Below are 25,439 nucleotides of genomic sequence, written 5' to 3'. Positions count from 1 at the left end.
ACACACCATCTGTGGTCTAGCGACCCACGTCCTGCTTACAGAGGAATCGAAGCATTGCGCACATCTGAATCTGTTCCTCAGAGAGTCGCAGTCAGGGCAGCTGATGGAACGGTCCTTATGGATGACACTGCAGTTGTGACCCGCTGGGATGGCTACTTTGAGCAGTTGTTCAAAGCTGATCCTCAGGCTAGGATGTTGGATATCTCTGAGTCCACGGTTCTTGACGCTGATCCTCCAATTAGCTGTGAACCACCCAAACTCACTGAGATTGCACAGGTGGTGAACCAGCTGAGGAGGAGAAAGGCTGCAGGGATCCGCGGTATCCGGGGTGGTGGTAAGGCTGTCCTCCTAGCATTGCAAGCAATCTTTGCTTCCATTTGGGAGACTGGCATCATCCCAACTGACTGGAAAACGGGACTTGTCGTCCCTACCTGGAAAGGGAAGGGTGATCGCCTGGATTGCAGCAACTACAGGGGGATAACACTGCTCTCAGTGTCGGGTAAGGTCCTTGCTAGGGTCATCCTCAATAGAATCCGTGATCACTTGCTCACCTACCAGCAACAGGAACAGTCTGGTTTTACGCCTAAGAAGTCTATCATCGACTATCATCCTGGCACTGAGGATTCTCATGGAGCACAAACGTGAATATCTGCAGAGTTTCTTTGCAGCCTTTGTCGATTTTCCCAAAGTGTTCAAATCAGTTGATTGGGCTGCCCTGTGGGACATCCTGAGGATTCGCAGGACAGTAACAGTGTTAGATTGGCCATCTCAGAGCCCCAACCTCAACATGACTGAAAACTGTACGAGATTACTTAGACACGAACTAAGAAAAAAGCAGCTAAATAAGCTTGTTTGATCAATCAAACGTGTGATTGGAACTGCAGCTCTTAACACGTTAACAAGCTGTCAAGAACAAAGTGTTTCACTGCCCATGGTATTCGGTGTAATCTATAAATGTTTTTTTAATTCTTTCGCATTCATTTTTTAAAAAATGCAAGTGATACGGAACTGTTACAAACAAGCTCCTGACATAAAAATCCACAAAATGCAAAAGTGTATAGGTTTACTTCAATTATACAAAGTCTTTGGCTCATCCACCACATGCCTTACTCAAGTCTGTACATTAAATTGAAGCAGAAAAATACAAAGACAGACTAAAGTTGTGTTCAGTTTTAAAGGTCATCACAAAAATAAATTATTAACTCTATAAATGATGTAGTAGAATTTTATCTGATAAACTTGGATTGTCATTTATCATTTGTTATTTGCAGGCTTCTGGTACAAAATTAATCTGAGTTTTATGAACCCTCAGCTACATCACCAACTGGAGATATTACTTCTGTTGCAGCAAAGATGTTCAGGCTGAGTCTTTTACTATTAGGTAAACCATATGTACTCACATTCTGTGTAAAGGAAACACCTTTCCCCTGTTTTCCTTATCCACTTAATATGGCGGAAGATACCTTTTTACTCAATCCACATATGAGGTAATGTTGAAACACCATGTTGAATTTATCATCTCTGACTCCATAAATAAGTGAACTTAGACATCGAGGGAACAAAGTAAAGATAATAAAATTAAAATAGCGTACATTTAAGAAAACCTGAAAATCTACTTGCATAATGGCTGTTTCGACGAAAGGGCAAATCAGTACAGTTAAAGACAACAGAAGTTGAACAGCATGAAGAATAACTGTATTGCGAGCTTTGAAGGCAGAGGTTTTCTCAGCAGAGGCAGCTTTTGCTACATACATGATTTTTACATAGGTGAATAGTATAAAAATGAATATTGCTAGAAAAAGGAGCAGACGTGAGACTGACCTCAAGTCAGCCTGCCAAATGTACAGAAGCATCATTTCATAACTACAGATATAATCTGCAAAGTAAAAACTATTGGGCTGTGTTACAATTATAATAAATAAGTCAGTAGTACTGAAGATGAATCCCAAAATCCAAATAAGCAGAATACCAAGCATAGTTCGTTGGATTGTGGAGATCTCAGCATGTCTCAGTGGTATGCAGATAGCAATATAACGTTCCAGGCACATGGCAGTCAAAGTCAATGGAGTGTAGGCAGTAAGGACTTCCATGAAGGTGCAGATTAGGATGCACAAACCAGCAGGCAGCAGGAGGTAGAAATAGGACATTAGTACTCCCATGTCCACCAATAAAAGCATGGTAGTGTCCACAAGCAACATGTGAGCAAACAAAATATAGCGACTATCCTGTCGAAAGGAATCTTTACTGAAGAATGAGAAAAGCATAATGCAGTTTATATAAAGGAAGATGCAGACTAATACCTGTGCGACTGCCATCTTAGAATTAGCCACCATGGTTGACTGAGACAGTATTAACACCTTACTTGTATTTGTCTGGGATGTGTTCCTCTCCATGATTTGAGGCTGTAAATTAAGGAGAAAAAATACATCTAAATATATTTTGTAACTCCATAAAAGGTTACATAACAGTATCCTGTATTTTTCACATTGTATACTTCTGAAAAGGATTTAACACATAACAAGGGGAGAAGAAAATATACCATTACTTACCCACTAGCACTTAGAGTGTGAAGCAGTCTATTAACACAAAAAAGTCTGTGCATCATATTTCATACTTCATTCAATAATTATCACATTAAAGATGACAGAGTGAATACAAATTATACATCATCAATTCAACTATAAACATCCAAACATAAAATGGTTGCCATACCTACAATATGGCCTAATAGCTTTCCTTTTGCACTTGTTGATGTACCTTGCAAGGGTCACATTTGAATTTCAGAAAGTAAACTCAATCTGTATTGACATGCACCATCCAGGAAAATGGTCACACAAAATACAAACATAAGTGCTACAGCAGCCAGGAAAATTATTCATGGTGAAGTAGGCATTTTCTCTATATAAATAATATATTGCCATGTATACGTATGAGTGTAAACAATCTTTACAATCTCTTAAACAGTAGCTAATATTTCATCTAATGGAAAATGACACGTAAAGATCCTGCACTGTGCAAATCTTTGAGAGATCCATTTCTGCTAACCAACCTTTGTGGACCGACTTTACCATGTCATTGTGGTGAGAAGATGGAGATAACCCTGGGAGCATCAGGCCCCCAGCAGGATGGGAAACCAGTGTATGATAAGGCACACTCAAACACACACATCCTCAAGTCAGGCCAGTTTAGAGTTTCCATTTTACGTAACAAGCATGTCTTTGGTATATGAGAGGACAAAAAATCCACCAGGAGAAAAACCTGAGCAGATACGGTGAGAAATTAAAAATGCAGATTTAGAGCTGGTCAGCTGGAGTTCTGGAATAGCAGTCCTATTCACTATGCCAACTGGCAGCTAACCTGAGCCTTAACATTTCTACAATGTTCATCTAAATTCAGAAATTACTTAAAAGCTTACATAATATCAAGCTGGAATTAATAATAACATTTCTACAATGTAAAAGTGCCACCTTTTCAGTCTTCAGCTTACTTCTTGGAAATGCCTAATAGTGATAGAAAACTGTTCCAAAATATTTATACATTACTGAACAGTGAAAACAATAATTAAATAATTAATGAGATTTAATGAAGTCTTTCTTTAGTTGTTAGCAACATTACTCTTGAGACAAGTGGTGCTAATTTGGAAAAAAAAGTATGTCAGATATTTTTTTAAGCAGATAATATAAGAGGTTCATAATGGAAGAATGTATTCACAAAAAGAATCTTATGGGAATACAGATGTTATTTTAGATGCCAAGGATCATGAATATGCCATTTATGTCTGTACCAAAGTCAGCTTCCTCTTTCTTAATTAAACCTTGAGCTATAATAGCTAATTATATTTGCTTTTACTAGTCTCATTAGACAATAACTTAAGGAAATGTGATAAATGATAAAACAACATAGAATAATATTCTCAAATTAGACCATTACAATTCATGGTTACATGGGGTCAGAGTCTGTCCAGGGTGCACTGAGTACAAGGCAAGATCTACTGAAAGAGGTGCCAGTCCATCACAGAACTCATTCACAAACACACCCATGAAGGCACTTTACAATCACAAATCAACCTACTGTAACATGAATGGCATGGGGGATCTGGGAGAAAAAATAAACTATCAGGAAAAAGCCAGTGCAGTGAACTTCACACAGGCAAAAATCAGGTAAGGGAATGAAGACCGGGACACCAGATCCATGATATACTGGTAGTAACTATTGTGCTAAAATGCCACTTGTGATAAAAACAGACTCTTGATTAAATGTGTAACATCAGTTCTGTGGCACTAGCAGATTTTGCCTGTCATTTAAACCAAAGTTGTTTGAATATAGGCTTTAGTGTAGTCTTTGGTGATCACATCTGGAATTTAAAATATGTTTTCAAAGATCAAGATGCAGCTATTATGAGCGGCAGTCAGCTTCATTACTTAAAGCAACACAGGCTATAATTCAGATCAAGGGGCGAGAATTAAATTTTTAACTGTTTAACGGTGCTTAAACTTGAAGGATGAGACAATCAGAGCTTGATCATAAACTGCATAGAAGCAAAAGTGAAACAAAGAACAATTTTTTCCTATGTAAAAGTGAACAGGAAAGGTACTTTAACCTCTAAGGTTCTTTTTATATTGGTGGACAAGATAATACTGGAAATGCCTAAATTAGTAGCCTTGATTACATGTACACCCTGAAAAAATTGCCTGTCTGACATTAACGTATTACTCCTGTCTCAAACACAACATTAGCCAAAGGCCTGTCACTGTTCCTGCTAAGATACGGGTCGAATACAATGCAACTGCAGAATAACTTAGCAAGGGCCAAAGGCCTGTTACTGCCCCTGGGTCACTTCCTCTGAGAGTACTACACTTCAGAATACCTTAGCAAAGGCCAAGAGTCACTTCAAGAGCTACACTCCTACTGGGACTTTCCAGGTAGGTATCCAGTGCAGGTATACACAGATAGTGAGTATAAGCTCAGACCTGATTAGTAAGATAAACTGCAAGTGGAAAAAAAACAATTTACGTGACATGTTGTTTTAGCTTTCACTGCACAAAGACATTTCTCGGTGGGAAGTCTTTGGAACAGGTGATGCTCTGTGTGAGCCGAATCAGCAATCAGTAAGCATAACGGCCATAGATCAATTCCTGCTTCTCTTAGAGACTTAGCTGAATTTGGGATGTTCCAAAACCTTTAAAAATACAGAAAAAAATAAACACAGAATTGAACATAAAATAAAAAATATGAGCCTATTAAAGTTTCATTTCTTGCTATGAAGCACTTCTTAATTTTTTTCCACTCTGAAAACAATACCTTTAGATTCCTTGTGGAACATTTCAGAAGTCAATTTTTCTGGACACCCAACATGCACAGACCCTGCTAATGTTTAATTATTAATAAAGAATGGATTCAAATGACCCATAACTAATTTGTATAGTCTCTTCTGTCTCACAAAATGTCACCTTTGAATTCTCCATTAAAGATACATCTGTGGTGGCAACCATTTCTTCTGTCATCTGTGCTGAGGGCTAGAAAGACGTTCTGACCATCTTTGAGACCCATCTTGCCAGGCTAGAATTTTTCCACCATTCTTTTGTCCTGCCACTTTTTGACCAGGCAAAAATGAATCTCTAAATTCATTGAGTATTGTTTTCTAGCAATAGAAACTGAATGAAAGCGTGATGCTCATTTATAGTTTTTTTTACCTATATGTTGACTTGGTTGAGAAACAAGAAACATTCACTATAAACCACAAATAGTAGAAACTTGTATTTCACATATTTTACTATACAGATACTAATCTTTCACTACTTATAAAATTATCACCTTTTTCAGTTTTATGTTCAAAACATTATGATGGTTCCACATATACAGTGCATCCGGAAAGTATTCACAGCGCATCACTTTTTCCACATTTTGTTATTTTACAGCCTTATTCCAAAATGGATTAAATTAATCTTTTTCCTCAGAATTCTACACACAACACCCCATAATGACAATGTAAAAAAGTTTACTTGAGATTTTTGCAAATTTATTAAAAATAAAAAAATTGAGAAAGCACATGTACATAAGTATTCACAGCCTTTGCCATGAAGCTCAAAATTGAGCTCAGGTGCATCCTGTTTCCCCTGATCATCCTTGAGATGTTTCTGCAGCTTAACTGGAGTCCACCTGTGGTAAATTCAGTTGATTGGACATGATTTGGAAAGGCACACACCTGTCTATATAAGGTCCCACAGTTGACAGTTCATGTCAGAGCACAAACCAAACATGAAGTCAAAGGAATTGTCTGTAGACCTCCGAGACAGGATTGTCTCGAGGCACAAATCTTGGGAAGGTTACAGAAACATTTCTGCTGCTTTGAAGGTCGCAATGAGCACAGTGGTCTCCATCATCCGTAAGTGGAAGAAGTTTGAAACCACCAGGACTCTTCCTAGAGCTGGCTGGCCATCTAAACTGAGTGATTGGGGGAGAAGGGCCTTAGTCAGGGAGGTGACCAAGAACCCGATGGTCACTCTGTCAGAGCTCCAGAGGTCCTCTGTGGAGAGAGGAGAACCTTCCAGAAGGACAACTATCTCTGCAGCAATCCACCAATCAGGCCTGTATGGTAGAGTGGCCAGACGGAAGCCACTCCTTAGTAAAAGGCACATGGCAGCCTGCCTGGAGTTTGCCAAAAAGCACCTGAAGGACTCTCAGGCCATGAGAAAGAAAATTCTCTGGTCTGATGAGACAAAGATTGAACTCTTTGGTGTGAATGCCAAGCGTCATATTTGGAGGAAAACAGGCACCGCTCATCACCAGGCCAATGCCATCCCTACAGTAAAGCATGGTGGTGGCAGCATCATGCTGTGGGGATGTTTTTCAGTGGCAGGAACTGGGAGACTAGTCAGGATAAAGGGAAAGATGACTGCAGCAATGTACAGAGACATCCTGGATGAAAACCTGCTCCAGAGCGCTCTTGACCTCAGACTGGGGCGACGGTTCGTCTTTCAGCAGGACAACGACCCTAAGCACACAGCCAAGATATCAAAGGAGTGGCTTCAGGACAACTCTGTGAATGTCCTTGTGTGGCCCAGCCAGAGCCCAGACTTGAATCCGATTGAACATCTCTGGAGAGATCTTAAATTGGCTGTGCACCGACACTTCCCATCCAACCTGATGGAGCTTGAGAGGTGCTGCAAAGAGGAATGGGCGAAACTGGCCAAGGATATGTGTGCCAAGCTTGTGGCATCATATTCAAAAAGACTTGAGGCTGTAATTGCTGCCAAAGGTGCATTGACAAAGTATTGAGCAAAGGCTGTGAATACTTATGTACATGTGATTTCTCAGTTTTTTTATTTTTAATAAATTTGCAAAAATCTCAAGTAAACTTTTTTCACGTTGTCATTATGGTGTGTTGTGTGTAGAATTCTTAGGAAAAAAATGAATTTAATCCATTTTGGAATAAGGCTGTAACATAACAAAATGTGGAAAAAGTGATGCGCTGTGAATACTTTCCGGATGCACTGTATACCACTAAGCAAAAGTGTTAGGTCCTCTGGTTCAATTTCCATAGCTTCTCTTTGAGGCACTCCAAACAATTTGATTGTTTGCTAACCAACAGCACTCGTGAATGAAATTAACAAGCATTGATTAGCCAAACCAAGGTGCTAGTGGAGTAACTTAAAATGTATGAGTGTGTTACATGGTAACTATGAATCTTGGAATATATTTGGATTAAAGCTAACATGCTTTTATGGATGAAAAAGCATAGTTTTGTATCTCGAAGGCTATACTAAGTGAACAATAACGCACAACTAGTGATGACTGAAACAATTCAAAGTGCATCTAATTTGTTTAACTTTGCAAAACAATTTAGGGAACAAAATGGCATTTCACTTAAAGCAAAATTTGTGCTATTGACACAAGAAGAAAAGGCACTTAGTTCATGTCTGCAAGTGATTACATGCTGTGAAAGGTGCTATATAGGTGCCCAACCCAACACAGACTGGACATGGAGGCACACGTAAAATAAACAAAAATATATTTATTTTTTCTTCACCTGTGGGTGCACGTCTTCCCCGTGTCCCACAGGCAGTACACAGTTCCAAGCACAAACACCAAATAAAACACACAAATAAAGCACTCTTTTCTTCCTCCACCACTCCTTCCAGGCAACCTCGTCCTCCTCCTCCGGATTCTGGCTCCCGGAGTGGTGGCTGCTGGCCCCTTTTACAGTCCACCCGGAAATACTCCAGGTGGTTGATTGCCGAGTTTCGGCTGTCCTTCTGGGTGTGGCGAATATGCTGCCCATACGGGCTCAGGAGTCCCAGCTGCAGCACCCCCTGGCGGTGCCTGCGGGACCCAATAGGGCAGCACCCAACTCCAATTCCATGGAGCCCTGCGGGAAACTGAGGCACCGCTCCAACCCAGGGGGGGCGGCCATCTAGAGTCCAGGGGGAGGTATTGCACCATCGTATTGCCGCCTGCCACATTGCATTAATTCCACACTTGTCTGCTTCTCATTTATTTTTTTAAGTAAAGAACCCAAGTGAAAAAAAAAAATATCAGACTTATTTCCCATCATCAGACATTTTGATGCCAGTTATAATGACCATCTTGGCAACTGCAGTAATGACAATACATCATAGAGAGAAATGAAATTTGAAAATAAGAAAGGATGATTTGCTACATAATGGTTCTGGGAGGTGAGGGGGTTTGGGTGACATTAGCAGCTTAATATTAGTAACTTTTTCTGTGGATAAAACATGATAATTGTGTATGATGGTTTTGATGTGTCTCTGTGTAGAAAACGTGCAGCCTGTCACATTTTTAAAAAACATCCTCTGTAGTGATGTCAACACAAGGTGTGAACAGAATAGATTTTACTGGTGTGCATCAGGTTACTTGTGTTACACAGCTACAGAACTAAGTGAACAAACATGAAAGTGTCAACAGTGCTTGAAGGAGTAAAAAACACTTGGTGAGTTTTGCTTTGTGTAAATGGGAAGTCCCTTGCAAAACAAATTTTAGTGTCAGAGACCCAAAACAGTAAGTGAAATGAAACTTGTCTGTTACTACACACCACATTGGATTTTTGAGCTTTAATGTTAAAATTGTCCTTAGGAAACTGGAAGAATCTAGGTAAACTGAATACAGAAAATATAATGAAAATCCAAAAATCTGTCTTCGGCTGATGAACATTGCATACAAATCACACTCCTTAGGGGCAGAGGGAAATTTAGTGAATAGCATGTTCACCATCCAGAGGATTCATCTTACCCCAAAGAACATATTTTGATCGGGTAAAGAAATCTGAAATGAAATAGTCTTATAGGGTATGTTGTAGCTACAAAACCTTTCTTACATAAAGACAAGACAAAGATATTTTTGCACATGAAAGACCACAAAAGCATGAAGCAATAATCAGCGGCAGAAAGTGTTATGTAGTGATGAGTTCTAATTTTACATTTATAAAAGATGCCAGTATGTCAGAAGAAGAGCTGGTGAGACGTACATTGATGCCTATCTGAAGTATAATGTGAATGCAGTTCTGCCATGGTCAGGGAGAGCATTTTAGCTCAACTGTCCCAGGGATCTGGTCAAAGTTTATGGAATAATGACTGCTGCAAAACAGAAACAGCTATTGATTCATCAAGTCCTATGTTTGGGAAAATGACTTAGTAATAAATATTTTATCATTCAGCATAACAACTGCAAACACAATTAAGACTGTCTTGGAGTGGCAGTCCGCAGATGGAGCAGTAACAGTGTTAGATTGGCCATCTCAGAGCCCCAACCTCAACATGACTGAAACTGTATGGGATTACTTAGACACGAACTAAGAAAAAAGCAGCTAAATAAGCTTGTTTGATCAATCAAAAGTGTGATTGGAACTGCAGCTCTTAACACGTTAACAAGTTGTCAAGAACAAAGTGTTTCACTGCCCATGTTATTCGGTGTAATCTATAAATGTTTTTTTAATTCTTTCGCATTCATTTTTTAAAAATGCAAGTGATACAGAAATGTTACAAACAAGCTCCTGACATAAAAAGCCACAAAATGCAAAAGTATATAGGTTTACTTCAATTATACAAAGTCTTTGGCTCATCCACCACATGCCTTACTCAAGTCTGTACATTAAATTGAAGCAGAAAAATAGAAAGACAGACTAAAGTTGTGTTCATTTTTAAAGGTCATCACAAAAATAACTTATTAACTCTATAAATGATGTAGTAGAATTTTATTTGATAAACTTGGATTGTCATTTATCATTTGTTATTTGCAGGCTTCTGGTACAAAATTAATCTGAGAGTTTTATGAACCCTCAGCTACATCGCCAACTGGAGATATTACTTCTGTGGCAGCAAAGATGTTCAGGCTGAGTCTTTTACTATTAAGTAAATATATACTGACATTCTGTGTAAAGGAAACACCTTTCCCCTGTTTTCCTTATCCACTTAATATGGAGGAAGATACCTTTTTACTCAATCCACATATGAGATAATGTTGAAACACCATGTTGAATTTATCATCTCTGACACCATAAATAAGTGAACTTAGACATCGAGGGAACAAAGTAAAGATAATAAAATTAAAATAGCGTACATTTAAGAAAACCTGAAAATCTACTTGCATAATGGCTGTTTCAACGAAAGGGCAAATCAATACAGTTAAAGACAACAGAAGTTGAACAGCATGAAGAATAACTGTATTGCGCGCTTTGAAGGCAGAAGTTTTCTCAGCAGAGGCAGCTTTTGCTACATACATGATTTTTACATAGGTGAATAGTATAAAAATGAATATTGCTAGAAAAAGGAGCAGACGTGAGACTGACCTCAAGTCAGCCTGCCAAATGTACAGAAGCATCATTTCATAACTACAGATATAATCTACAAAGTAAAAACTATTTGGCTGTGTTACAATTATAATAAATAAGTCAGTACTACTGAAGATGAATCCCAAAATCCAAATAAGCATAATACCAAGCATAGTTCGTTGGATTGTGGAGATCTCAGCATGTCTCAGTGGTATGCAGATAGCAATATAACGTTCCAGGCACATGGCAGTCAAAGTCAATGGAATGTAGGTAGTAAGGACTTCCATGAAGGTGCAGATTAGGATGCACAAACCAGCAGGCAGCAGGAGGTAGAAATAGGACATTAGTACTCCCAGGTCCACCATTAACAGCACGATAGTGTCCACAAGCAACATGTGAGCAAACAAAATATAGCGACTATCCTGTCGAAAGGAATCTTTAATGAAGAATGAGAAAAGCATAATGCAGTTTATATAAAGGAAGATGCAGACTAATACCTGTGCGACTGCCATCTTAGAATTAGCCACCATGGTTGACTGAGACAGTATTAACACCTTACTTGTATTTGTCTGGGATGTGTTCCTCTCCATGATTTGATGCTGTAAATTAAGGAGAAAAAACACATCTAAACATATTTTGTAAATTCATAAAAGGAAAATATCCTGTATTTTCCACATTGTATACTTCTGAAAAGGAAAACACATAACAAGGGGAGAAGAAAATATACCATTACTTACCCATTAGCACTTTTCTCTATATAAATAATATATTGCCATGTATACGTATGAGTGTATACAATCTTTACAATCTCTTAAACAGTAGCTAATATTTCATCTAATGGAAAATGACACGTAAAGATCCTGCACTGTGCAAATCTTTGAGAGATCCATTTCTGCTAACCAACCTTTAAGGACCGACTTTACCATGTCATTGTGGTGAGAAGATGGAGACAACCCTGGGAGCATCAGGCCCCCGGCAGGATGGGAAACCAGTGTATGATAAGGCACACTCAAACACACACATCCTCAAGTCAGGCCAGTTTAGAGTTTCCAGTTTACATAACAAGCATGTCTTTGGTATATGAGAGGACAAAAAATCCACCAGGAGAAAAACCTGAGCAGATACGGTGAGAAATTAAAAATGCAGACTTAGAGCTGGTCAGCTGGAGTTCTGGAATAGCAGTCCTATTCACTATGCCAACTGGCAGCTAACCTGAGCCTTAACATTTCTACAATGTTCACCTAAATTCAGAATTCATTTAAAAGCTTACATAATATCAAGCTGGAATTAATAATAACATTTCTACAATGCAAAAGTACCACCTTTTCAGTCTTCAGCTTACTTCTTGGAAATGCGTAATAGTGATAGAAAACTGTTCCAAAATATTTATACATTACTGAACAGTGAAAACAATAATTAAATCATTTATGAGCTTTAATTAAGTCTTTCTTTGGTTGTTAGCAACATTACTCTTGAGATAATCTGTGCTAATTTGGACAAATAAAGTATAAGTCAGATATTTTTTAAGCAGATAATATAAGAGGTTTATAATGGAAGAACTTATTCACAACAAGAATCTTATGGGAATGCAGATATTATTTTAGATGCCAAGGTTCATGAATATGCCATTTACAGTATGTCTGTACCAAAGTCTGCTTTCTCTTTTTTAATTAAACCTTGAGCTATAATATCTAATTATATTTGCTTTTACTAGTGTCATTAGACAATAAATTAATTGTGATAAATGATAAAACAACATAGAATAATATTCTCAAATCAGACCATTACAATTCATGGTTACATGGGGTCAGAGTCTGTCCAGGGTGCACTGAGTACAAGGCAAGATCTACTGAAAGAGTTGCCAGTCCATCACAGAACTCATTCACAAACACACCCATGAAGGCACTTTACAATCACAAATCAACCTACTGTAACATGAATGGCATGGGGGATCTGGGAGAAAAAATAAACTATCAGGAAAAAGCCAGTGCAGATGAACCAGTGAACTTCACATAGGCAAATGAAGACCGGGACACTGGATCCATAATGTACTGGTAGTAACTATTGTGCTAAAATGCCACCTGTGATAAAAACAGACTCTTGATTAAATGTGTAACATCAGTTCTGTGGCATTCTTCAACTTTCAAATTCTTACACTAGCAGATTTTGCCTGTCATTTAAACCAAAGAATTAAATTTTTAACTGTTTAACGGTGCTTAAACTTGAAGGATGAGACAATCAGAACTTGATCATAAACTGCATAGAAGCAAAAGTGAAACAAAGAACATTTTTTTCCTATGTAAAAGTGAACAGGTAAGGTACTTTAACCACTAAGGTTCTTTTTATATTGGTGGACAAGATAATACTGGAAATGCCTAAATTAGTAGCCTTGATTACATGTACACCCTGAAAAAATTGCCTGTCTGACATTAACGTATTACTCCTGTCTCAAACACAACATTAGCCAAAGGCCTGTCACTGTTCCTGCTGAGATACAGGTCGAATACAATGCAACTGCAGAATAACTTAGCAAGGGCCAAAGGCCTGTTACTGCCCCTGGGTCACTTCCTCTGAGGGTACTACACTTCAGAATACCTTAGCAAAGGCCAAGAGTCACTTCAAGAGCTACACTCCTACTGGGACTTTCCAGGTAGGTATCCAGTGCAGGTATACACAGATAGTGAGTATAAGCTCAGACCTGATTAGTAAGGTAAACTGCACGTGGAAAAAAACTATTTATGTGACATGTTGTTTTAGCTTTCTCAGAAAGAAGTCTTTGGAACAGGTGATGCTCTGGGTGAGCCGGATCAGCAATCAGTAAACATAACGGCCATAGATCCATTCCTGCTTCTCTTAGTGACTTAGCTGTTGTTGATGGTCATTGCAAATCCCAATTTTACAGGAAAATATATTCTGTTCAATTGAAATGGGTACTTAATAGGAATAATGTGTAATTTGAGTATGTATTAATATTAATTGTATATTTTAATTTTCACTTGTTTATATTGTTCAATCAAGTATTTCTTTTTTGTGTTTATCTTCAGTTGTATGTGCCTACCTCCCCTTTAAAGACTACAAATGAGAAAGTATAAGTAAAGGATTTTGGAGAGCAGGGTAGAGGGTGGGGATCCCCTTTCAAAGTCTGTAGATGAGAATGTTAAATTACAATTGAGTAGCTCATGGAGGACCTGTTAAGTTTAAACTGATGGCATTGGTCTGGCTTGTTTTGGACACAAGAACACCACTTCCTCCTCTACTTCTCTCTCAATCCCTTTGTACTTCTGGTGAAGCAGCACCTGCACTCACGGCCACAGCACCTGGCATGCTCAATGGAACTTTGTAGTGTACCTGCTAACCAGTGAGCTTTGTATCTTCCTTGAGCTTTGCCAAAATTTCTTATTCCTTTGCATACCTCACTTCACATGCCAATATCTCTTTTTTTCTGTCCAGGACACTGTCTCATCTGTCCACACTATTGGTTAGTGGTACTGTTCATGCAGCCAATTGATTGCTCCTGCTGTGTCATTCATTTGCATAAAGCTTTGTCTCAGAGCAGTGCAGAGTATGTGTATTAGCATGATATTTATAAATATTGACAAACAATGTAGACCAATAGAAAAACATGGGTCATCTAGTTTCCTTTTTCATTTCTAATGTCACTAAATTTTACACAAATCAGTCAAAGTAGTGTTTTAAAATTTTGGAGTATTTGGTGTTTCTATTGTTGGGGAATTTAACCCTAAATATTAATATATTTAAAAGTTTTCTTAGCGGATACCTAGTGTTCTAGATGAACAATCCTGCCAAATTTTAGTTTTAAGCGGAAATAGAGTTTATGTTGATGAATGTTGGAGTAAGTGAGTCATCCAGTCAAGATGGCGTGACCTGAACTTAATAGATGACAGAGCTCCCACATGATCTCAGTCTTACTGCTGACAGAGACTTTCATTCAGCCATTGCTGAATGACTTTATTGTTGTGCTGCCAAGTATTCCTCATTTTTTCTGTTTACATTAAACAGGGTTGCCTGGTTGGTGCCCCAACAGTCTTTGGTGACTTTTTGTGACCTGCCCCACTGGTCACATGTGCCATACTTGGCAGGAAATGGTGATCAGGCAGACCTAATCAAAGTTATACATCAGCTCTTTGAACAGCTCCAGGTAAATGCAAAATGAAACTAATTTGCAGATGCTGAAGCACGGCACATAGGTAGGGGCCAAGGTCCGTCACATATCTTGGTTCCAATGTGTCCATGTTAAGACTTTTATGTTGATCTTTTAAAGGACTGCGGCTAGCAGTGCTGGATTTGACATGAATGGGCTCAAAAAATGGTCCCCTTTCTCACCAATGAGGTGCAGTGCTCCTATTTTGATATGAATAAATGTGCTGCTGATGTGTTATCTGACCCTAAAGATGGATGATATTGGCCTATTAATCACTCTTAACTTTGCTTTACCTTTTTTCTTCCAAACCAACACCTGTGACACTGGTCTGAGAGCCGAACACCCTCTCATGTACCTCAGCTGGAACCTGTTGTACTGATAGACCAGTGTTGTGATGTGAAATTTTGCATACAAGTTGATAAATATTTTGTATGTCTTTATTTGTAATTTAGGCAAAGCAATGTAATATTAGTGTTACATTAGTGAGAAGCATTCATGTTTACCACTGACTTTTAGGAATGGGTCTCTTTGAATTTTACGACAGAGTTGGGGGGAAGTGCCTTAAACAAGTTTGGCTAATGTTTCTCTGAAGTCTCTCAGTCAACCCCCATAGGAAAGTCGGGCTGCCTAACTGGCAAACCTTAGCTCAACAAATGGTTTTGGGGGGTGGCAGGTGTGAAGATGTTCTATTCCCCCATTGGTCTGAAGTATTGCTGTTTGGAACTGGCTTGTATCAGAAGCCTTTAAGTACCATGACATCCTGTTATCTCTAGGGGTTGGACAGAACATCAACAAATTTGCTCACTCCCTCACTCTCTCTCTCTCTTACCAAACTGATGACCATCACACCATGAACTGAAAAGGATAACACAATGGAGAGCACAGCTCGGAAGCCATATTGAGACAGGCATGCGGCCTGTTCTGAAGAAAGCTGACCACAAATGATGCCTTAACTAGAGACATTTTTAAGTAACTAACAAGTCTGTGTGCCGCCTGAAACTACACATCAACATTTATCAGTTTGTATGGTTGCCAATACTCAAATGTACTTTGCCTATTGTTATTATTTATGAATATTACCAATAATACATTGTTTAAATTGTAACTTAACTCCTGCTTGTCTTTTACTACACCTAATTACCTGAAGTTATAGATGTAGAAGGAAAGGTGAGGAGAAGTTATATACTATAACTAGCAAAATACCCGCGCTTCGCAGCGGAGAAGTAGAGTGTTAAAGAGGTTATGAAAAAGAAAAGGAAACATTTTAAAAATAACATAACATGATTGTCAATGTAATTGTGTTGTCATTGTTATGAGTTTTGCTGTCATATATATATATATATATATACATACACAGACACACATAAACATATATATACATATACATATATATACATATACACATATCTACATATACACATATATACACACATATGTATATATACAGATACACATACACATACACATATATATACATATATATATATATACACATATCAATATATATATACACATACATATACACATATACACACACATACACATATACATACATACATACACATACATATATATATATATACACAGACATATATATATACACACATACAGACATACATACATACATACACACACACATATATATATATATATATACACACACACACAGACACATATATATATATACATATATATATTTACATATCTACACATATATAAACATATCTACATATATATACATATATATATACATATCTACATATATAAACATATCTACATATATATACATATATATATACATATCTACATATATAAACATATCTACATATATATACATATATATATACATATCTACATTATATATATATATATATATATATATATATATATATATATATATATATATATATATATATATATATATATATAGACATACATACTATATATACATACATACATTCACACATATATATATATATATATACATATCTCCATATATATATATATATATATATATATATATATATATATATATATATTTCAAAATCCCCGCGAATATGGTATTGCAAACGGCAGGGGGAGCGTTTCTATAAACTTAATTTAAACTTACGGTTTACATATGCGTCACTCGCTCGCTTCTTATTGTTTCGCTGCCTTCTCAATTGTGTAATGAATGTTTTCTTCAGCGCTCTTTGTGGCTGTTCCTTGTTTTCAGTTCACGTGATTACGTAGGAGGCGTGATTACGTAGGAGGCGTGACGACGCAATACGCGACTCCGCCTCCCACGGCCATCGAGCTGCACTCCATTACAGTATATGGACAAAAAAGAGGTTCCAGTTATGACCATTACGTGTACAATTTCGAAATGAAACCTGCCTAACTTTTGTAAGTAAGCTGTAAGGAATGAGCCTGCCAAATTTCAGCCTTCCACCTACACATGAAGTTGGAGAATTAGTGATGAGTGAGTGAGTGAGTGAGTGAGTGAGTGAGTGAGTGAGTGAGTGAGTGAGTGAGTGAGTCAGTGAGGGCTTTGCCTTTTATTAGTATAGATACCTTATAAACAGTTGTAAGTCTGTGAGATTTGAGGAATTCTGACAAAGGCTACTTATTAATAATACAACCAGGTATGTGGTGATTAAGCAAGAGGCCGTCGCCATTAAATTTGCAATATTTTAGCTATGGCACTACCCGTTGGGGCAGGAGTTATCTTTGTTGACGAGGTACACCCTGTTTTTCCATATGAATACCCACTGGTTTCTAGGACTGCAGCAGCAATACAAGTTTGCAATCCAGCATCATTGAGGCACGGGGTGTAGCACAGAACTCTGGGCCCTATACATAAGCAGTCTCTCTGAGCCCCTTCCTTTCAAAAACAAACTTGGGTAATCAATACCCATTTTCCCCCAACTACAACATCCATATTCTCAGGTCCACCATTAACAGCATCACAGTGTCTACAAGCAACATGTTAGCAAACAAAATATATTGACTATTCTGTTGTAAGGAATCTTTACTTTAAAATCAGAAAAGCATGATACAGTTTATAAAAAGGAAGATGCAAGGTAATACCTGTGCGACTGCCACCTTAGAATTAGACACAATGGTTGATTGAGACAGTATTAATACCTTACTTGTATTTTTCTGGGAAGTATTGAAGTCCATGATTTCAGTCTGTAAATAAAGGAGAAACAACATATACTGTTAAAGTAAAAATGATTACATAACAATATACTGGATTTCCCACACTGTATTCCTCTGAATAGAATTTAACTAATAGTAGAAGAGAAAAAAAATAATTTCTTCACCTTAGCATTCATAGTGTGTGGCAGTCTGTTAACACAGAAAGTCTATGCGTCATATTTCCAACTTTACTCAGCAATTATCATATTAAAGATAACAGGGTGAATACTAATTATACATCCTTTATTAAACTATAAACATCAAAACATAAAATGGCTGCCATACCTACAATATGGCCTAATAGCTTTCCTTTTGCACTTTTTGATCTATCTTGCAATGATCACATTTGGATTTCAGAATATGAATGCATGATGCTTTCCCTGTAAACAACACTTATCTATAACTTGTTCATAAATGTTTAGGTAGAATGCCTAATGGGAGCTGGGTGGTCTCGTGGCCTGGAACCCCTGCAGATTTTTTTTACTTTTTCCCAGTTGCCTGGAGTTTTTTTTTTTTTTCTGTCCTCCCTGGCCATCGAATCTTACTTTTATTCTATGTTAATTAGTATTACCTAATTTATTTTTATGTTTTTTTATTTTCCTTTCTTTATTCATCTTGTAAAGCACTTTGAGCTCCATCATTTGTATGAAAATGTGCTATATTAATAAATGTTCTTGTTGTAGAATATAAACACAATCTGCATTGACAAGTAGCAGCTAAATAGGCTTTTTCTATATAAAGAACTAGCTGTCCCCTGCAGCTCTGCCCATGTAGTAGTGAAACAGGTCAAACTTTAAAAACCAATAAACAAACAGGTATCGCTAGCTAAGCAGAGGCAAGGTACACTCCAAAATGTGGCCAGAGGTAGACCAATTCAAACAGAGGCTGATGCGTGAGTGAGGAGGGCCCTGCCACTCCTGGCACCACACTTCGCCCTCCGCCTCAGCCCTCCGCCTCTGTCTCAGATTAGCACGAATAAATTGCTCCCGCAAGTGAACTATGATACTTAGCATTCTGACAGAAGTCGTAAAATGTTCAAGCAAATTATAGAAAAAAAAACAATCTAAATCCATCAAGTAGTTCTTCTCGTGAAAAGAGGACAGACATACAGATAGACAGACAGACTTTGGATTTTACATACTGTATATAGAGATATAATACTGGATACTTAAGAGTGTGAACAATTTTTACATGTTTTTAGTTAAGAACTGTAAATCTCTTAGACAACAGCTGATATTTCTTCTAAAAGAAAATGACACATGAAGATCGCGCATTTTGCAAATCCTTGAGAGAACCATTCCAGTTAGGCAACCTTTTTGGACCTGCCTTTCCTGTATCATTGTGGTGAGGAGAAGAAGACTACTCTGGAAACATCATACTGTGGCAGGAGGGGAACCCGTCTCAAATACACACGTCTTAACTCATTTTAGACAAAGTTAGATTTTCCATTCCCGTTTCCATTACAAGCATGTCTTTGGACTGTAGGAGGAACTAAAACTACCAGGAGAATAACCCGCGCATATATGGTGAGAACAAAAAATGCAGATGTGAAGCTGGTCTCCTGGAGTCCACTATGCTAACATGCCATCTGGCAGCTAACCTGAGTTTTACAATTCTAGAATATTCACCTAAATGCAGAATTTATTTTTAAAGCTTACATTCTATCAAGCCAATATTAAAATAACATTTCTTTTAACATTCCTTTAAAGTCTTTGCCCTTGAGAGTGATAAAACTGTTTTAACACATTTATACACTACTGAACAGAAAAAAAAAACAATAATTAAACAATTTATGAGCTTTAATGAAGTCTGTCTTTGGCTGTTAGCAACATTACTCTTGAGACCACTGATGCTAATTTGGAAGGAAAAATAAAGTAATAGATTATTTTTAAAGCAAATAATATAAAGGAAGAACTGAGTCAAATGGGAATGCAGATATTATTTTAGATGCCAAGGATTCGTTATTATTCAGTTTATATCTACACCAAAGTCAGTTTCATCTTTACTTAATTAAACCTTTTGCTAAAATATCCATTTCTATTTTCTTTTACTGGTCTTGTTTATCAATATCTTAAGGAAATGTGACAAATGATAAAACATAGAATAATATTCTCAAATCATATCGTTACAATTAATGGTTGCATGGGGTCAGAGTGTATCCAAGATGAACTGAATACAAGGCAAGGTCTACTAAAAGGGGTGTCAGCCCATTACAGACTCACTCACAAACACATCCATGAGGAGGGCCCTGTAGAATCACTAATCAACCTAACTTAAATGGCTTTTGGGATCTGGGAGAAAAACTGAACTATCAGGAAAAAAGGCCAGTGCAGAGACAGGCAGAACTAGTGAACTTCAGATCAGGTAAGTAAATGAAGACCAGGACACCGGATGATGAAAGGCTCTTGGTTAAATATGAAAGATCAGTTCATTGACTTTGTTCGACTTTACAAATTCTTTCACTAGCAGACAGTTTTGCCTGTCATTTAAACCAAAGTTATTTTAATATAGGCTTTATTGTAGTCTTTGATTATCATGTCTGGAATTAAAAATACAGTATGTTTTCAAAGATTAAGATGTAGCTATTATGAGCAGCACTCAGCTTTACTACTTAAAATAACATAGGCTATACCAGGGGTCTGCAACCTTCACTATCAAAAGAGCCATTTTGCTCCCTCTTCCTCCAAAGAAAAATAGTCTGGAGCTGCAAAACATAACACAGCTTATAAACTTTTAAAAGTTTTAATCTTTTTTTAGATTTTACATGTTACAACCACGGAATACAACAAACAGAAGTGCAGTGTGCATGTGTAGGCCTACTTTGAAATAAATGTAACTGAACTCTGCAGGCCTATTTGAGTCCTCCTATACCTGTATAAAATTAAAATAAAAACTAGCCCACTTTAATATAAATAAAAAATTTAGCTGTAGCTTAGCAGCTTTAAAAAAGTAAACATAAAATTCCATTTCAGTGTGCTCTCATCCTCTTCAGGTTTCCCTCTCAGCCAGCAATCAACTGAAGCACCTGAACATACAAAAAAACCTACATCAGCTCCGGGTCTGAAATAAATGTGTTTTTTTTTTTTTTTTTAAATATTAGCCTATTAAATGCTATTGTTCTCACCTGTTTAATGTGACTTCTGTTTCTGAAGTTCGCTGCAGATCATCTCTAGCACTTTGAGCTACTTTTTGTATGAAAATGTGCTATATAAATAAATGTTGTTGTTGTTCTATGTCGGGGCTATACGATGTGACTTTGACCTTCACACAGGACTGCAGGCTCATGTGTGAGGTGGGAGAGATATTTGGACTTTATGAAGTTCATTCTTGAGAAAACTTGCTCACATATTGAGCCAAAGATGGACAGGACTCCAAATGCATATTTTTTCATGTTCATATATGTTTCGGGAATGGCACTCCATGTATTGAAAACAAGTTTGTCGGGTTTGGGGAGGTTTTCAATATCAGTCCATTTGTGCTCTTTAGCGAGAGTAGCCTTCTGACGGGCGACTTCTTCAAGATCCGCTGTCAGGCATTTGAACTTGGACACCCATAAATCTTTATCCACTATGCGGCCAGTTCAATTTCTAGATCGGGCTTACTTACTCCTGTGAATGCGGATGTGTTCAGCAGGGATGGGTCAATGTCCAGGGAAGGAGAGAGTGTTTTTTTTTCTTTCTGAACTCACTGAATCTTTCTCTAAATGCAGCTTGCATTGCAATAATTGTACGGTGGAAATAAACACAATTTATGTGAATGTTCACTGCTTTGAACTCTCTCAGGGAGGGGAAGTGAGAGAGTGTACCTTTCTGTACATCTCTGGCAAACACTGTCATCATGCGCTCAAACACCAAAACATTCAAAGTCAGAGAATAGATGCTCTGATATTTTTATGAACGATTCTTTCATGTATTCTCCGTCTGTGAACGGCTTACCCCTCCTTACGATCTCTTGAGCTGCCACAAAACTAGCAGCTGTAGTTGATTGTGGAGAAGTGATCCACTTTTTGAAAGTATGTTTGCTCTGTTCAGCTTTCCGTTGCAGTTCCGAAATTGCTCTCTTTCGCTCATCTTCACTTGGGTATTTTTCAGTGAATGCTGAGTGCTTGTTTCGAAAATGTCTTTCAACGTTACATTTTTTGTTGTTCGATAATTTATCGCCACATATTAAGCACACCGGTAAGCCAGCGTCGTTGGCGGTGAAGGCAAATGCTTCTGTCCACGCAGAATTAAACTCTCTGTTCTCTTCTGGGATTTTTCATTTTTGGGATTTATTCATGGTTAGTGCAGGGGTCGCACACTCCAGAAGCCACCTGCAGGTAAAGGCGAGGGCTATAGACGTAGATGTGACGCATATTTTAGTTGACAAATTATAAATAAAAATAAAAATTAGATGTTAAAGTGTATAACAGTAGTAGTAGTAAATAAACATTATATATATTACATATATTATATACAAATTAAATTAAGAAATTGCCGTTATTCATTTTCATGTTTTTTTTTTTTTTTTGTCAAGGCCAAAAGGAGCCATTACAAGGAGGCTGAAGAGCCGCGGGTTGCCGACCCCTGGGCTATACAGTAATTCAGACCAAGGAATGAGGATGCTTAAAGGCCTGATGAACACAACAAACAATAGCTGGCCCTCACCCAGTACATCACTTATGCCAGACTCTTTGATTCAATTTCCTCAAAACTGTTTATTTATTAAAAATCTTGTTTTAACATTAATTTATTTATGTACAGTAAGTAATTAGGCGATACTATTACACATTACTCAGATTTACTGTATTTCGTGAGCAAATGCTAATATTGTCTTTAAAGTATATTTATTACTTTGTTAACATTATGAGTGGCGGAGTGGTGGCTCTGAGGCTAAGGATCTGCGCTGGTATCCTGAAGGTTGCCGGTTCAAATCCCCATCACTGCCAAAAAGAGATCCTACTTTGCTGGGCCCTTGAGCAAGGCCCTTAATATTTCAAATTTTGACGACTCAGTCCAGAGCACCTGCTGCCATTTTTCTGCACACCAGTTCCTATGTTTTCATGCATACTTGGCCTTGTTTCCACGTCGGAGGTATGGCTTTTTGCCTGCAACTCTTCCATGAAGACCACTTCTGGCCAGACTTCTCCAGACAGTAGATGGGCGTACCTGGGTCCCACTGGTTTCTGCCAGTTCTGAGCTGATGGCACTGCTGGACTTCTTCCGATTTCGAAGGGTAATAAGCTTGATGTGTCTTTCATCTGTCTGCACTAAGTTTCCTTGGCCGACCACTGCATCTACAATCCTCAGTGTTGCCCGTTTCTTTGTGCTTCTTCAAAAGAGCTTGTACAGCACATCTTGAAACCCCAGTCTGCTTTGAAATCTTTGTCTGGGAGAGATTTTTCTTTTGTTCGCTCACTTTGCATTTTGTAAATTGATAACAATAAACAATCATTATTTATATTTCTGAAAGCATTCTTTGTTTACAGCATTTTTTCACACCTGCCTAAAATGTTTGCACAGTACTGTATATATATGCACAGGGTGGAGTGGTGGCTCTGAGACTAAGGATCTGTGCTGGTATCCAGAAGGTTGCAGGTTCCAATCCCTGTCACTGCCAAAAAGAGATCCTACTCTGCTGGGCCCTTGAGCAAGATCCTTAACCTGTAATTGCTCCAGGGCACTGTACAATGGCTGTCCCTGCACTCTAATTCTATGCAAAAACTAACAAATTCCTAATACAAGAAATTGTATAAGGCGAAATAAAGAACAAAAACAAAAAAATCCTCCTGTCGAGTCTCAATAGCATTGGTGCGCCCTCCATACAGGGCATCATGGGGATTGATAGGTTCAGGAAACTCAAAGCGTTTTAAGAAATCCTGAAGCTCCGAGTCCTCTTTTTTCATGCTTTCCCATTGATGTTCCCAGAGCACTCTAACCGTCAGTTTAAATTTTTCACGCAATTCCTTCAGCTTGTCGTCAAACGTTTTAAACAAATCGGCAAAAGGCGCCCCCATGAGAGGATGTTTAACTTGCACCTCGTAGCATTCTGGGCAACCGTGATAAAAGCATCCGGCAAACTCAAAGGCCGTCGGGACACCCTGAACTTCAGCGTAACCGTCTAGATAAAAGGGCCCCATCTTTACTTCACCGTGATTCAGGGCGTGTTGAATGTTTATTTTTTCCTTCTCGGAAAGAAACATCAGCCATTGAATAGAAGCATTAGAATAAGCTTTGTGAGTGCTTTTGTAATGATCACTCCGAATTATTCCAATCGCGTTATCAGGCATGCAATTTTGTCTGTACATGGCCAGGCAGAGAGAAGCTAAGGTCATACACTGAAAAGGATCGATATTACCAATCCTGAGCACTTCCTCTCTAAATTTCATGCACGCTGTTCTCAAAATAACCACGTCGTTTCTACAATAGTAAGCCATTTCTCATCTAAAGTTGAAGGTACCGCTTTTAATCAAATCGTACCAAGACAAAAATTCCTCTCTTTCCTGGCTCATCATGTGTTGAATGCCATAATATTTAGGTTTGGGGTACGGCCCTATGTAATTTTGATTTTCAATGGTGTTAAAGAAATGGGGAAAGTATCCTTTTTGAGCCTGGAATCCCAGTGCCTTGGGCATACCGCTCAATTTCATAGGTAAGAAGCTCAACGAGTCGATAAATCTCAAGTCATAATCTTCTTCTATAAAACAAATTAGTTTACAACCCTGAGCTGTAACTGTTGGAGTTTGCCCGCTCTCGACGAGATATTTCATTAGGAAATAGCCGTCATACCCCTTAGAACTGTAAGCTATGAACGTGTACTCTTGGTATTTCGGATGTCGATATCTATGGAAGAAGTCTGCGACACAGTCCTCCCCGGCCCAACTCCACGATTGACCATTCCAATGCATGCAGTGGATGTAATTGGGGATGTGGATGCCATCATCTTGACGGCACTCAAAATCATAGAACACGTACTTTTCGTGGGGCAGTCTTTGCGGTAAACTTTGAATAAAACACTGATGATTTTCATCCGATTCTTTCATGACCATTCTACAAACGTGATAGTGTTTGGTTCGACACTTGTGAGGTTTTGAAGAGGCTTTCAAGCTGTATCTCTGTTTGCAGAGAGGGCAGACTTTATGGACATCGCAGATACTTTCAGATCTGCGTGTCTTTTTGTTCCATTTGCGCGTTTTGTGGAGTTTAAAGCAAAACCTTGATCGACAGAAATGCTGACAATCGGAACATCGAAAAGCCTCCCCGTCAACCCAACGACAGTCTGTAGATAAACAGACGTCACAGTGCTGCTCACAACTATGTCGTGACAGGCTAG

At 38.1% G+C, this 25,439-nt stretch overlaps 1 protein-coding gene across 1 annotated transcript; it reads right to left on the bottom strand.

Annotated features, from left to right (window-relative positions):
• Window positions 1-1,211: 1,211 nt before the first annotated feature.
• Window positions 1,212-12,133, bottom strand: LOC127527489 (odorant receptor 131-2-like). Its single transcript, XM_051926471.1, has 2 exons — window positions 12,109-12,133; window positions 1,212-2,402 (listed from the first exon to the last, which is right to left on the bottom strand). The coding sequence occupies exon 2, from the start codon at window positions 2,391-2,393 to the stop codon at window positions 1,437-1,439; it is 957 nt and encodes a 318-aa protein (XP_051782431.1). The 5' UTR covers window positions 2,394-2,402; window positions 12,109-12,133; the 3' UTR covers window positions 1,212-1,436.
• Window positions 12,134-25,439: the final 13,306 nt, after the last annotated feature.

The sequence above is a fragment of the Erpetoichthys calabaricus genome, chromosome 4, assembly GCF_900747795.2.
Source record: "Erpetoichthys calabaricus chromosome 4, fErpCal1.3, whole genome shotgun sequence".
Classification (NCBI taxonomy): Eukaryota; Metazoa; Chordata; class Cladistia; order Polypteriformes; family Polypteridae; genus Erpetoichthys; species Erpetoichthys calabaricus.
The sequence above is the reverse complement of the archived record's forward strand: the minus strand, read 5'-3'. Positions and strand labels throughout refer to the sequence as shown.